The 13,324-nt window shown below is 51.0% G+C and overlaps 2 protein-coding genes across 2 annotated transcripts in view; both read right to left on the reverse strand.

The window, feature by feature from the left end:
- The window catches only part of LOC101868135 (integrin beta-3), a 45,695-nt gene extending 38,404 nt beyond the window's left edge, over window positions 1-7,291 (reverse strand). The window contains exon 1 of the mRNA XM_034070220.1: window positions 7,237-7,291. The gene's annotated coding sequence lies outside the window, so the exon portion shown is untranslated. The remainder of the gene's footprint in view (window positions 1-7,236) is intronic.
- Window positions 7,292-8,422: 1,131 nt separating this feature from the next.
- Window positions 8,423-12,331, reverse strand: LOC106023351 (zona pellucida-binding protein 2-like). The gene is made up of 10 exons (XM_034070297.1): window positions 12,295-12,331; window positions 12,098-12,157; window positions 11,597-11,701; window positions 11,033-11,176; window positions 10,669-10,881; window positions 10,341-10,441; window positions 9,931-10,102; window positions 9,509-9,691; window positions 9,024-9,105; window positions 8,423-8,618 (listed from the first exon to the last, which is right to left on the reverse strand). Exons 1-10 carry the CDS (start codon window positions 12,329-12,331, stop codon window positions 8,423-8,425), a joined length of 1,293 nt encoding a protein of 430 aa, XP_033926188.1.
- Between the last annotated feature and the right edge of the window lie 993 nt (window positions 12,332-13,324).

The raw sequence follows: 13,324 nt of genomic DNA on the forward strand, positions 1-13,324 counted from the left end.
GAACTGGAGGAGCTTTAAGGTCCCTTCACCCCAAACCATTCTATGATTCTAAGCCAAGATGCAGTAACAGTGCTTTCACTGTGAAATACGCACAAGTTTTTCAAGTGATAGATCAAGGGCTGCTTCTGTGGGGACAGATAACATGAGATGTGAAAATCCAGAGGGAAGCAAAGGGAGAACGGCCCACCTGGGGAATGCACCCATGGGAAACCCAGCAAGCCCAGATGCAGAAGACAATGATATTACCATGACTAGAACAGACTTAGGTGGTGAGATTGCAAACACTTCTGTGCTGTTCCAGTCTCTCACAGGCATAGCTGGCAATACACCAAAACTCCAACAAGCCCCATGTTCGAGCCTCACAACTGGAATCATCCAACACTGCCTCATCGCAGGACTTCACTTATGAAAGATTAAAAAGAACTAAATTCACCCACTTGTAGCCATCAGCTCTGTGTCAGATTGATGGCAGGGCAGACAATGCCTGCATCCCTATAGAGCTGTTATTTTTATGTCACCTACTCTCTGTAACTTTAACCCTCTCTGACCTGAATCATCCTCCAGTGACCCCAGGCAGATATCTGCATAACCAAGATCAACTCTTTCCTTTTTCCTTCTTCCAATCATTTTCACACTTCCAGACCTGCCTGAGGTTCCACTGAGCAATCCTCTGTGGATTTCCCTTCCATGAACTTACCTAGTTTATTTGTCAATACATATAAACTTCCATCACCCTCACAAGACAAAGGCTCCATGTAACATGTCCCAAAAGGCAGATGCTCCTGTTGCCCCATAGCTTCAGCTCCAAAGGACACTCTGTCACTGCTGCAATCTCTGCACACAACCCACACCATGGTTTGGTAGATGGTCTGGCTCAGAGCTTTTGGCAGGTGCTCCTTGAGGCAGCCGTAATCACTCATTTAAATCTCATTTCTTTTTCTTTTTGAAAGCTCCCTAAAAAACACAAAAGATTTCATTCCTGCATCTCACTGGAATTGTGTGCATATTGCCATGGCAACCATGCCAGAGATTTCTGTGGTCCCAGACCCATTTTATTGGTTATTAGATATCTGTGCAATAAAAATATATATATAGCTTTGTTCTCCCATCTGTCTCTTCCATCTGCTTATTTCCAAATGAAATATAACCATTTGGCTCAGTCACAGCTTTGTCTCCTTCCTCATGGGATTTGCTGAAGGAAACAGAGATGCATCTGCTGGTGGTCGTGGAAGAGGTGAAGGGGAGGAAGAGGAATGAAAGATACTGCTGTAGACATGAACCTGGCCTTCACACACATGGAAAACCCTGTCAGCTGCAGTGATGACACCTGCAGGGTTAAACCAGTCCTTCCTCCCAGTCCAAGTCCCTGGCTGCAGTAGCTGCTGTGCCCATCACCAGTTGTGTGAAGGGGAAGAGAAGCTGAAGAGAACTCCGGCCAACACAAACCCCATTTGCTCGTGGTGGAACTGCAAGATCAACCCCAGCAGGTTGGTTTCCTGCCACAGGGTCACTAGGGAAGTCGAGTGGAATGTTCTGTCCCTGGTCAGTGAACAGGAAACTCATCACAGCTCAGCTCTATCAATTCAGAGCCCTTTCTACCTTCCCAAAACAGAAGGAGAAAAGCATCATCTCATCCCATGCAATGAGGAGTACACCAGTAATGAGACTTCTGTGTCAAACTGACCATGTTCCTCCTTATAGCTATTGGAACCCTCACTGAAAGCTGTTTGACATGCCCCCCTCTGCGGGACTAATTCCTTCTGGCAATGTTTGCCTTGCCTGCCCTCCCCCGCAGCCTCTGCTGGGAGAGAGGATGTGTTCCAGCCTCCCGGCTCCCTCGCATTATTTAAGCTGTCAGTTGGTAATTATAGCGCTGCATTTCGACTTGATGCTTCCCAGGGGGCCAAACCACACCAACAGACTAAAAGTGGCTCCCGACTGAATACTCTGGGAGCTGTCGCTAGAGCTGAGCCGATGTCTCCATCAAGCCAGGGTGAGACATTCCTTAATGCCCTGACTGCTTTTGGGAGACTGGAATTGCACCTTCTACTGTAAGACCCATATCTGCACTTCCTTACTCCTTAAAACATGACATTCCTGCTCTCCAGACACAGCTTTCTTCAAGGAATGTGTTCAAAGCCAGGTTGGAGAGAGCCTTGGACAATATGCTCTAATGGAACGTGTCCCTGCCCATAGCAGGGGGTTGGATCTGGATGAGTTTAAGATCCTTTCCAACTCAAACCAGTATGTGATTCTATGTCCAATTGAGCCTTCTCAATGTAAACATCTCCACAGCAGCCTCCCCATCAGCTCTGCATCCCACAGTGCAGATGGAAGGGGCAGGAAGGATGCAGCCTTGTCCAGCTAGGGATGCCTCGGAGTTCAAAGCAAAGAATGCCCCTCACCACAGCCTCTCCAGCTGACCCACACAGCAAGGTCAGGATGACTTAGTCCTATCTGTCCAGATCCCCATTTCTCACAGACTGAAGCAAATCAAGTCTCTCAGTCACACAACCATGAACAAACACCAAGCCGGGGGGACCTGCACACCCCTCTCAGTGAGGAAGGTGTTGCTAAGCAGTTGCTAAGCAAGTGGTTGGGTCAAGTGAGAATAAGCAAATAAGAAACTGGTGTGATGTTGATGCTTTCTAGCTTTTACTTCTAGCTATACCCTCCAGCCAGGCTGCCCCTTTGTCTTGCGTGACCAAAGAACCATCAGCTTCAAACGCAGAAACAAGTGCTCAAACCACCTATTGCTGAGGGCAGGAACATGGAGAAAAAGCAAGGCTGGGGTAGACAACAGGATGGGGAAAGGCTTGAGGATCCTAACCTGCCAGCTCCTGGTACAACAGCATCCATCCCCATTGGCTGTGTTCAGAGGGATGTTGTCTTACAGGGATTTGTTCCCAGAAGAATCAGATCTAATGGCTCAAATGTGCCAGAGAAGACTCAAAAGCTGTTGAAGACTGCTTCAGAAAGTGCCTGCTGCTGGCACCACCTTCCAGTTGTGGTCCTGCTAGCTGAGCATCACATGCTGCATTGCCCAGGGCTAAAGCCAAGGGAGGTCTGGCTGTCTGCCCTCCACTACTCTCCACTGTTTGGAAGTGGACACCCAGAGCACAGTTACTGTAAGAGTTCACAGCATGCTTAGCAGGAGACAACCCTTCCTAAAAGCATAAAAGAAGCAATAAATGATAAAGAAGACCAAAAAGAACGATGAAAATTATACTGAGCCATCACTCTGAGAACAGCCTTTAGACCAGGAGATCCAGGGAGGCTGTTCAGCTCCTATGTGCTTTGCCAAATTTGCATGAACAGCCCACAGTAATTATAATTTCATCTTGAATAAGTATTATTTTAATTGGGGCTGCTCAGCATTAACTGGAAGAATCACAAAGGAGCAGCCAAGTGGGAAGGCTGCTGATGGCTTTGGCCTTTCCTTCCTGCAGCCAGCTCACAGGCTCCACCAGAGCTCTTTATGGTTGACCTCCCTGAAGCAGTGTTGTGCAACGCAAAGCAAACCATGCATTGCCAATGTAATTACAGCCCTGAAGCAGCCATGCAAAGAAATCAAGCACCTTCCTGCCTGGGATGATGACAGCACTCAGCAAAGCTGCCTCAGAACATGGTTTTGTACCAGCACCAGTGTGGCAGCAGGAGTAGGACAGGGATTGTCCCCCTGTACTGGGCACTGGTGAGGCTGCATCTTGAACCATGCTCAGTTCTGGTCCCCTCACTACAAAACAGACATTGCATGTGTGGCAAACAGATGGGGAGCTAGTTGTTTCTGCTGCTGATGTGGTGCAAGATGGACTTCATCATAAGGACCTAGGAAAGAGCACCTTGGAACTAGATGATTGTTATGGTTGCTTCTAACGCTAACTGTTCTATGCATCACACATGTTCCACCCCCAACCATGAAAACAGTCATCCCAGACTGCTGTACCTACAGGGAGATGGTGATTGATTAGCTTCGGTGCTGAGGTAGAACATAGGAGCCTGCAGGGAGCTGCACTGGGGACTGGCTCATGCTGTTGTCTTGGAACTCCACAGGCAGCAAAAGCTCCAGGACCACTGCTGGCAGCAGGATGCTGCTCTTGGGCCTGTCTTTGGCAGCCTGTGCTTTCTGGCTTGGTTTCCCTTAAATCCCCATCCAGCTGCAGCTGAGATTCCACCTGCCTGACCACAGAATGCTTGTGCTTTCCAAGAAAAAAGGCTGCCTGGTTGGCAATGCCAAGGATAAGCTGTCATGGTAGCACCACAAGCAAGCTGGCTTTGGGCTGAAGGTCCTTGGTGGCACAAGCAAGGAGCAGGTTCCCTGTCCCAGCCAAAACATACTGAGGATGTGAGAAACTCCATTGTGAACCCTTACTGAGCAGAATGTGTGTCCCTGACAGTGCTTTGATCCCTGAGCTGGAAGCTCCACTCTTTGAAGCAATGAGATGGAGAGATTTTTCTCTGCAGACAATAGATCATGGAAGTGATTAGCTTTGATCTTAGCCAAAACATGAATAAATACAGAGCTGCTCCACCATCTCAGGTGGAGTACAAAGCTAATAGTCTGGATGCTGATGGGCAAAGGGCTGTCTTGCCAGCTGTTGCCAATAGGCAGCAATTAATTAGAAGCGTTCCTGTGTAACTGGCATATCTTTTCTTTCAAGCCCCAAAAGACCACTGTCTACTTGGTCTGCTCTTTCTCACCCAAAGATACACACTTCCTCTCATAGGCAAGGCACAGGAGATAATTAACGTGCTTTGCTCACTGTCAAACTCCGGGCTGGAAATTGTTCACTTTGGAACATCATGCCCTAAAAGAAGACAAATGAGAGAGTGCAGATGACAGCTGGAAGGCTTGAACCACCCCTTTATATACCTGAGAGGTCAAGCGTATCCAGTTCAGGTCAGAGAAGGCTGAGAGGGCAGAAGGAGGCTACCACTGAAAGGTGAATCTTCCACTAGAGCAGGGTGTTCCAAGCCCCATCCTTGAGTACTGCCAGGGATGGGGCAGCCACAGCTTCTCTGGGCACCCAGCACCCTCACAGGGAAGAGCTTCTGCCTAAGAGCTCAGCTCAGTCTCCCCTCTCTTGGGCAGGTTCAAGCCATTCCCCTTGGCCTGTCCCTCCATCCCTTGTCCCAAGCCCCTCTCCAGCTTTCCTGCAGCCCCTTTAGGCACTGGAGCTGCTCTCAGGTCTCCCCTTCAGGAGCCTTCTCTTGTCCAGGCTGCCCCAGCCCAGCTCTCTCAGCCTGGCTCCAGAGCAGAGCTGCTCCAGCCCTCAAGGCAGCTCCATGGCCTCCTTTGAGATCCTGGAACCATCTCCCACTGCAGATCCCATTGGTCACTTCTAGGGAATCTCAAAACCTGCTTTAATAGCACATGTCCTTATTGGAAATGCTGCCTATGTGACCTTTCCACATGGTGTGTGAGCACTTGCAGGGCCGGTGCCTGCAGCCCTGCCCTGGGCAGCCTGTTCCAATGCCTGAGCACCCTGTGGGGCAGGAATTGTTCCTCAGCTCCATCTAAACCTGCCCTGGTGCAGCTTGAGGCCAGTTCCTCTTGTCCCATCCCTTGTTCCTTGGGAGCAGAGCCCAGCCCCTCCTGGCTCCATCCTCCTGCAGGCACTTGGAGGGAGCCATCAGGTCCCCCCTGAGCCTTCTCTTCTCCATCTGAACCCCCCAGGTCCCTCAGCCCTTCCCCATCTCTCTTGTGCTCCAGACCCTGCACCAGCTCCATTGCCCTTCTTTGGCGCCACTCCAGCCCCTCAATGTCCCTCTTGTAGTGAGACATGGAATGCTTCTTGTTCTGTGAGCATCACATCTCTGAGCCATCCCCAACTCATCACATGTGTATTCACTACAGACACCTCCAGAGCCCCTTGGCTCCTTCAGACCTCCAGCAAGGGGGTACAGTCCCAGCAAGGGGTGCTTGGGTGTAGGAGAAGAGTTTCAGTACTTACTATGAGGAAGCAGAAATGAGAGGTTGTCATGGATACCAATATCCAATTGACCTCAGCCTTTCTCTTAGATCCCAATTCAGGGAAGCATCTAAACACATGCAGACACAAACATCCCCGATGCTGTAGATAACGTGGGTGTTTAACAGACTTTTGAGCTAAACCCAGAATGGGAGCAGTCCTTTTGTTTTTCTCACATTTAGGTGGCACAGCAGCACCAGGAGGGCTGTGGGGTATCAAACTTGGAAAGAACCAGGTACCCATGATCCAAAATGAACTTAAAGAGGTTTTTAACCAATGCCAGGACAGAACACTCAGAGACACCTGCACTAGACCCATGTGTGTTTGCAGCTGTGCCATCAATCAGACATCTGCTATTTCTAAGCTATCAGCCCCTCTCTGCAGGGACAAAGCAGCCCCTATTGAAGCTCAGCCCCTTCCCCACCAGCTCCCATGCAGCCAGGGACAGGGGACAGCCATGATTCCCACCTACAGCCCCCATCACAGACCTGCTGCTTACACTTGTCTCAAGATTAGTCAGAAGGAATCTGTTGCTTCCAAGCTGGGCTCTCGAGCTGCACTGGGCAGCAGATGCCTCTGCCTGCTCATCCCAGCCTATGCCAAGTGAGCAGTCCCACTACATCATGCTAGGTCTCTGGTCCACAACCTCCTCAAGGCAGTGGGTGGGCATTAGCTTTGCCTCTTGAGCATGGCTTATGTGGTTTGGTCTGCAGCCCTGCTGGCATACAGGTTCATTCAGAAGGGGTTCTGCAGCCCCTGATAGGATTCTGCAAAGGGGAGATGCTAAGAGTGACTGAGGAGGTTGAGCAGATCCAGACTCCACAGCAAAAGGAGAAAACCCCAGTGTTCCTCTGTCCCCACACTCAGTCCCTGTGCCTCAAGAGCAGTCTTCATCTCCAGCCCAGCAGAGCAATGGTGATAGACCCACAACTGACCTGCCTGCTCCCACCATCTCCTCTGCCTTACTCCATGTCTCCACTCTCCACCAGGAAGGCTGTGGGGTATCGAACTTGGAAAGAACCAGGTACCCATAATCCATAATGAACTGAAAGAGGATTTTAACCCACCCTAGAACAGAACATTCAGAGACACTAGGCCTATGCTTGTTTGCAGCTATGCCATCAACTGGACACCTTCTATCTCTAGGCTATCACCCCAGCTCTGCAAGGATAAAGCAGCCCATATCAAAGCTCAGCCCCTTCCCCACCAGCTCACACTTCAGAGACCCTAGAATCCATCAGTCCCATCACGGCCTTTTCCCTACCTTCATCTTGCTGGTGCCAAAGCTGTGTTCAATCACCTCCTGCAATCCCACAGAGGAGCCTTGTGAGCTGGAGAAGTACTGTGAGCAGCAGCTGAACCAGTGAACTTTATAGCTAACCAGTAGTGCCCCTGCACCTCCTGTAGTCTTCCCTCATCACATACACCTGGGCCCTACTCCGCCTCTTCTCCACTTCCCTTATCTCCCTCCTCTCCTCTCCAACACATTCCTGCCCAGGGACTGGCTGCTGTTGGATTGACTGGTCTGCAGGCATGGAATGGATGAATCCCATGATTTCTTCCCTCATTTAGCCTCAGCAGACAGTTGCCAGCCCACGCTTTCTGGTAAGTTATATGGGACAAGCTAAATACCCTTGACGGTACCATTCTGAACCCAAGACCTAGAGCTGGACCAGTGCCCCTGCTCTCAACTTATTTCTACACCAAGAAGCAGAGCAAGCCCTTTCTTTTACTCTAATTTCGGATCCAGAACCTGTTTCTGCTGAGCATCACCCACAGGTGCCTCCCGCACTGCATTGCTGCCCTCTCCTGGCCTCTCCAAAGGGCTCAGCGCAGCTACAGCTATAGATGCTGATCCCATCCTAGAGGCCGAGAAGGGGGGAATGCTTCCCGCAGCCCTGCGTCGCTCCCATGGCTCTGAGAGCCAAGCGATTTGAGGCTGAGCTTTTTCCTACCCTGTCCTATATAATCTCGACCTCAGTAAATGCTCTGGCTTCAGCTCTTCCTAGGAGCTGCTTCTTTATACAAAACAGGATAAGGAATTGGAGTCATTCCCTAGTGCAAGACTGAATAGGAATGATGCTTTCCATACCTGAAGACAAACATGTGGTTCAACCTACATGACAGGTCCCCTTCTTGTAACCCCAAAGTCCCTTTGTATTTGGAGCATCCAGTGTTGCAGAGGTGCAACTAGAAGTAAAACTGTATTAGCAGAAGGAGTGGTTGTAGTCAGAGCTATTCAGGAAGATAAATATAGAGAGGGGAAGAAGGGTGTCCCTGTTTTCCATTGCTGTACATTTCAGGCAGTGTGAGGTGGTTTGGGACACACAAATAATGGTCAGCAGTAGCTGGAGGGATGTTGTCCCTCAGGGAATCTCAGAAAGTGTTGCCTCTTTTCTCTGGTGCCAGCACAGGAGTTGTCTCACCAGTCACCACAGTCAGGTTCAGGGTCATGGCAGGGAGGGTGCTCCATCCCTCTGTTCTGTGTCACTCCTGGTGTCACTGGCCTCAAGGAGACCTTGGGGGCTCTGCTTGGGACTCCTGAAGAAACGGCTCATCCTTTCCATCCTCATGGTGCTTCCTTTCATCTTGGAAGCTCTTGGGGACTGCAAACGGTAATCTTGATAGAACCAGTAACAAAAGCTTCTACAAAGGCACAGGAGAGAATCCCATAGTGAAAACCAGTAACTTAATGACAGGAACCAGCACCAGAGCCCTGAAGCCACCCAGCACCAGCCCTCAAGGCCAGGATTCCCCAGGGCCATACCCAACCACTCCCTAGATGGCTGTGTGAGAGACTGCCAACATTACTACTTAGGGGGCCTACAAGGATGCTGGAGAGGACCTCTCTAATGTGAGGTGTCCCTGCTCATGGCAGGGGGTTGCAACTGGATGATATTAAAGCCCTTTCCAACCCAAACCATTCTATGATGCTGTGATTATCCCAGCTGTTGAAGTCCTACACCCTCAGGTTTTCCTTCATCTCATGTTCCAAGGAGGAATATAGAGCTCCCAAAATATCCCATGCTGGGAGAAGCAGATCAGACTTACAGGAAGAAGAGAACATTGAGGAAGAGTAATGCTGGCAAGACAATAAGGAGCAGGGGTGGCACCTTGTGCACGATGGAGATAGCTGTGGGGAGAGAAATGGATGTGACGGTCTCTAATGAAGAAATCCCACTGCTAAAGACCCTGCAGATAATCCTAATGCTAATTGTCCCCAGCCTCAGACAGAAGCAGGGATGTTGGGACCTACATTACTCCTAGCAGTGAGGTTCTCAGAGGCAAGCTGGGGACACCAAGAGAGAAATCAGTGTTCAGCATTGGCCTGGTGGAAGGGGCACTGAGGGAGCTGTGATTTCTTCAGGGATGATGATGGAAGAAACAAGAGCTTCAGAGGGACCCCCAAGGGCTGTAGAAGTTGCCATAGCCAACACAGGGCAGCTGCTCTGGGGTCCCACTGCACTGCCTGCCCTCTATTCAGAGGCCCCCAGTGCCCACCATGCCCCTGCTTCAGTAATGGATGCTCTGTGTACCCTGCTTGGTCCTTTCCTTCTTGACACAGTCCTTTATGGAGCTGGCGCCTGATGCTCTGGTGGTCATGCCATGCTTGCAGAGAGTGCAGAATGCTGTCCCGTGGGTCACGCTGTAGGTCCCAACAGGGCATGGGAAGCACTTGCTGCTCTTTGGAGGGCTGAACGTCCCTGGTGGGCATACAACTGAGGAGAGGACATGTAGAATGCCTTTCTAAGCAACAGCATTGTGTTCAGTGAAGGGTTAGAGAAAGGGAGCCCTGATCCTTAAGGGCTCAGGGTTACAGGATGCCCAACACATTCCTTGGATTGGGTGGGCATGGGGGGAGCAGCAAGGAGCAGGAAACAAGCTGTGCATGAGGGGGGAAGAGACAAACAGGGAGAAAGAAAAGGGGGGACCAAAGGGCTGTAGACTCTTGGCTCACTGCAACAGTCAAGACATCTCTGGAGCTGCTTCGTCTGCCCATAGCCCGCGCTGCACTGCTTGGTCCTTAGGAAGCTGACAAACTCATTGGTGAAGTTGATGCTGGGGATACCAGGCCGAGTGATGAGGAAGGACTTGTGCTCCTTGAAGAACCTGCTAAGGGCGAGCTGGACCTGGGGAAGGCAGAGCAAGCACAGCACAGTAGGAGTCTAAGAGGGAAGCACAGGAAACATCCTCTCAGTGCATAGAGCTGTGCCGTGTGAGCCAGCAGGGGACAGGCACCACACAGCAGCCTGAGTGGGAGCTCATGGACACTGAGCAAACCCTGAGGGATGCTCCTCATCATTCCAGGGTCTGGAAATAGTGTCCTCATTGCACAGCCCCCTGTGCCATCCTCCTTTCCCTCCCTACCTGCCCCTGGCTGTGCAGGACTGCTTTGCGGTAGCAGTCTGTGACCGTCTCCATGTCCTGGGAGTTGCAGTGCTCATGCCAATTGGGTTCAAAGAAGGATGCTGGAGCATGGAGAGACACAAGTGCAGCTGAGGTGGCCCCAGCTCCAGCAGGAGGTGGGTAAAGCCATTAAACTCTTCCAAGAGCCCCTAATGCCATTACAGCCCTGTGCTCCCTCCCTCTTTTCCCTCCAAGCACGAACTGAGATGCTTGAATTCCTCTCACTCCATCCCACTGCCTTTGTTATCCCCTGGGCACTCTGCTGTGATGCTTGTGCCTGGGGGTCTACCTTCTAGCTGTACTTGGACAACGAATTCATGTGATGGGCTGTTGAGCGAGGGGGAGCAGAAAGTGGCATGGAGCTGGAGTTTGCAGTGCTGCTCCATCTCCAGCTGCCTCAGCTTGTCCTGTAGATCATGCAGGAACCTCTCAGTCCACCTATCCTCACAGAGCTTGGTGTGGAAGAGCAGGACAGTGTCCAGGCCTCCGGGCACATGGTAGCCTGTGGGAGAAAACCCTGACAGGTTTCTTCCCCCTTGCCAACAGAGAGCATCCTTGTCCAGAGAGCTGAGCATGGTCCCACCTCTCCCTCCATCCACCCTTCCTGCCCTTGTTAGGTTGCCCCCCCCTGCTTAGCATGGTGCAGGACTCACCAAGGATGCTGTAGTGGAATGTCTGGGACACAGGGATCCCGCACTTTGTATAGGAGATGGTGCATGAGTAGTTCCCACTGTCGGCTGCTTGGAAGTGTTGGAAGAGGAGATGTCCCTCTTTGGTGACTGAGAGCAACCTGGGGACTAGTGCAGGAGACAGAGGGGTTGATGGTGATCACCAGTAGTTGGCTGTCCTGTGCTGAGCTGGCCCAGTTCCTGGTGGCTCTGTCATGCTCCCCTGGGCTGCCCCAGATTTGGTCTCCTTAAACCACTGCTGAGACTTTACAAAGACTCCCAAAAGCTGCTCTTCCCCTCCTGTTATTAAATTATTATTCCCTTCCTATTGTTGTAAGTTATCAAGGGAGAGGGAAGAAGAAATTAAGCATGGAGTTACCCCAATAACCTGTGTCCTTCTGTAGTTCAGCCCATGCAATCCCATGAGATCCCAGTCTCAATGTGCCCCTCACATGCTCCTTCCTTAAGGGGCTGTTTCCCCTCTTACCCCCCTCTTGCCTCCAGCAGCAGAGCCCATCACTGCTGCTTGCTCCTGACTTAGGATCTTACCTGGCCAGTCATGCCCCCAGTGGTAGGTGGGATCAGCCACCTCCGTTTCAATAGGGCTGCAGGGCAGTGAGTACAGGCTGCTCTCCATGTGGATGAAGACAAAGCCTAGGCCAGAGAGAGAATGACAAAAGCTGGGGACACATCTGAGGAATCTCAGGGCATTGCAAGGAGGAGGGTTGGGAAGGCACTGGAACAGGCTGGGAACCTGTGTAATGTGTGGGTGGACCCAGCCCCAATGGGGACCATCCTATAGGGATGAGGTTGGTTAAGAGCTTAGGGAAGAGAACATGTGGAGCTGTGGTGAGCAGAGCTGGTGGGGACCACTGAGGCACACTGGGGCATCTCTTGTGTTGGCTGTGACTGGAAAGCCACATCCTCTGCCCAGGGCATTGGCAGAGTTGGCAGAGAAGACACAGTCCTGCCATCAACCAGGCTGGATGGAGACACTGTGTCACCCAGGAAAGAGGAGCACATGGATCAGGAGAGCTTTGTGGATCTCACCCCCTTGGTGTTTCCAGGTGCAGGCAGGTGGCAGGGCCCAAGGCAGGGACACTGTCTGTCCTAGGAGGAAAGCAGAGAGGCAGCTCTCAGGCTCAGCTTGGGCAGTGCTCACCTCATGCTGGTCTCCTCTCCAAGGCTCTTGCCAGCCCTCCAAGGAGTCAGTGCACAACACATCCACCTCCACAGTGATCTTTTACCTGAGCAGCTACAAAGCACCAAAATCAGGGTCCCCATGACCAAGACCTGGGGTACCCCAGGGTCTGGAGCGCAGAGCATCCTGCCCCGTTGCGCAGTGTGGAACATCTTGTTACCATAGTGATGAGGAATCTGTTGCTTCTCCCTGTTCCCTTAGTGACAGCTCAGAGGCTGGGCACAGGCACATCCTGCCCACCTTGGTTGTGCTCACCAGGTCTGGCCCTTCTTCTGGGGACCATCTGGGCACAATGCACTGGGGGAAATGTGTTTGGGGACAACCTAATTGAAGAGATGTTGCAAGAGAGATGATGAGGAAGGACGAGGAGACACTTGTCCCAGGGTTTCTGGGTTTTATTAATGAAACCTTCATTAATGAAGGTTTTCCTTTCAGTTTATGGCGTGGGGCTGTGTGATCCCTCCTGTCCTGTGCAGTGACTGAGTGCTGCAGCAGCAGGAAGAGGGAGACCCATCTTACATAGGAAAGAGTTTGGATCTCTGCTTGAACTGCAGAATTCAGGCTCACGTATGAAGCTGAACTTGGGTTATCCATAGTGAAGTGCCAGGAATACAGATTTAGTTCCTTACCATCTTACAGCACTTGTTATTCATTTGCTTATGTTGGAGAGAGCACAGGCACTGCATCAGTAAGTATATAGCAAGATCATTCCCCGTGTTGTTCCAACTAGGAATTAACCTTTCTCCTTCCAAGAGAATGATGCGAGTTACACTCACATGCAAACTCCATTTATAGATAGGAATTGATACAGGAGAGTCTCTAGTTTCTGCATCCCTACATGGCTGGAAAAGAGGGATATGGGATTTGTGGGCATTTTGCATCAAGAAGGTTTATTTTTTCCTTGGCTTGTATGAGCTGCAGGAATGCCCAGGGATGGAGGAGCATCCAATTGTGCTGTACACACACAGACCTGCTTTCCATCCCTCCCTGTTCCCTGCTGCACATCTCATGGATATTCCACTTGTCCAACAAAACAGTCACCAGTTTCAGCACTGAATGAGAAGGTGTCCTGGCTC

The sequence above is a fragment of the Melopsittacus undulatus genome, chromosome 17 (genome assembly GCF_012275295.1).
Source record: "Melopsittacus undulatus isolate bMelUnd1 chromosome 17, bMelUnd1.mat.Z, whole genome shotgun sequence".
NCBI classification, from domain to species: domain Eukaryota; kingdom Metazoa; phylum Chordata; class Aves; order Psittaciformes; family Psittaculidae; genus Melopsittacus; species Melopsittacus undulatus.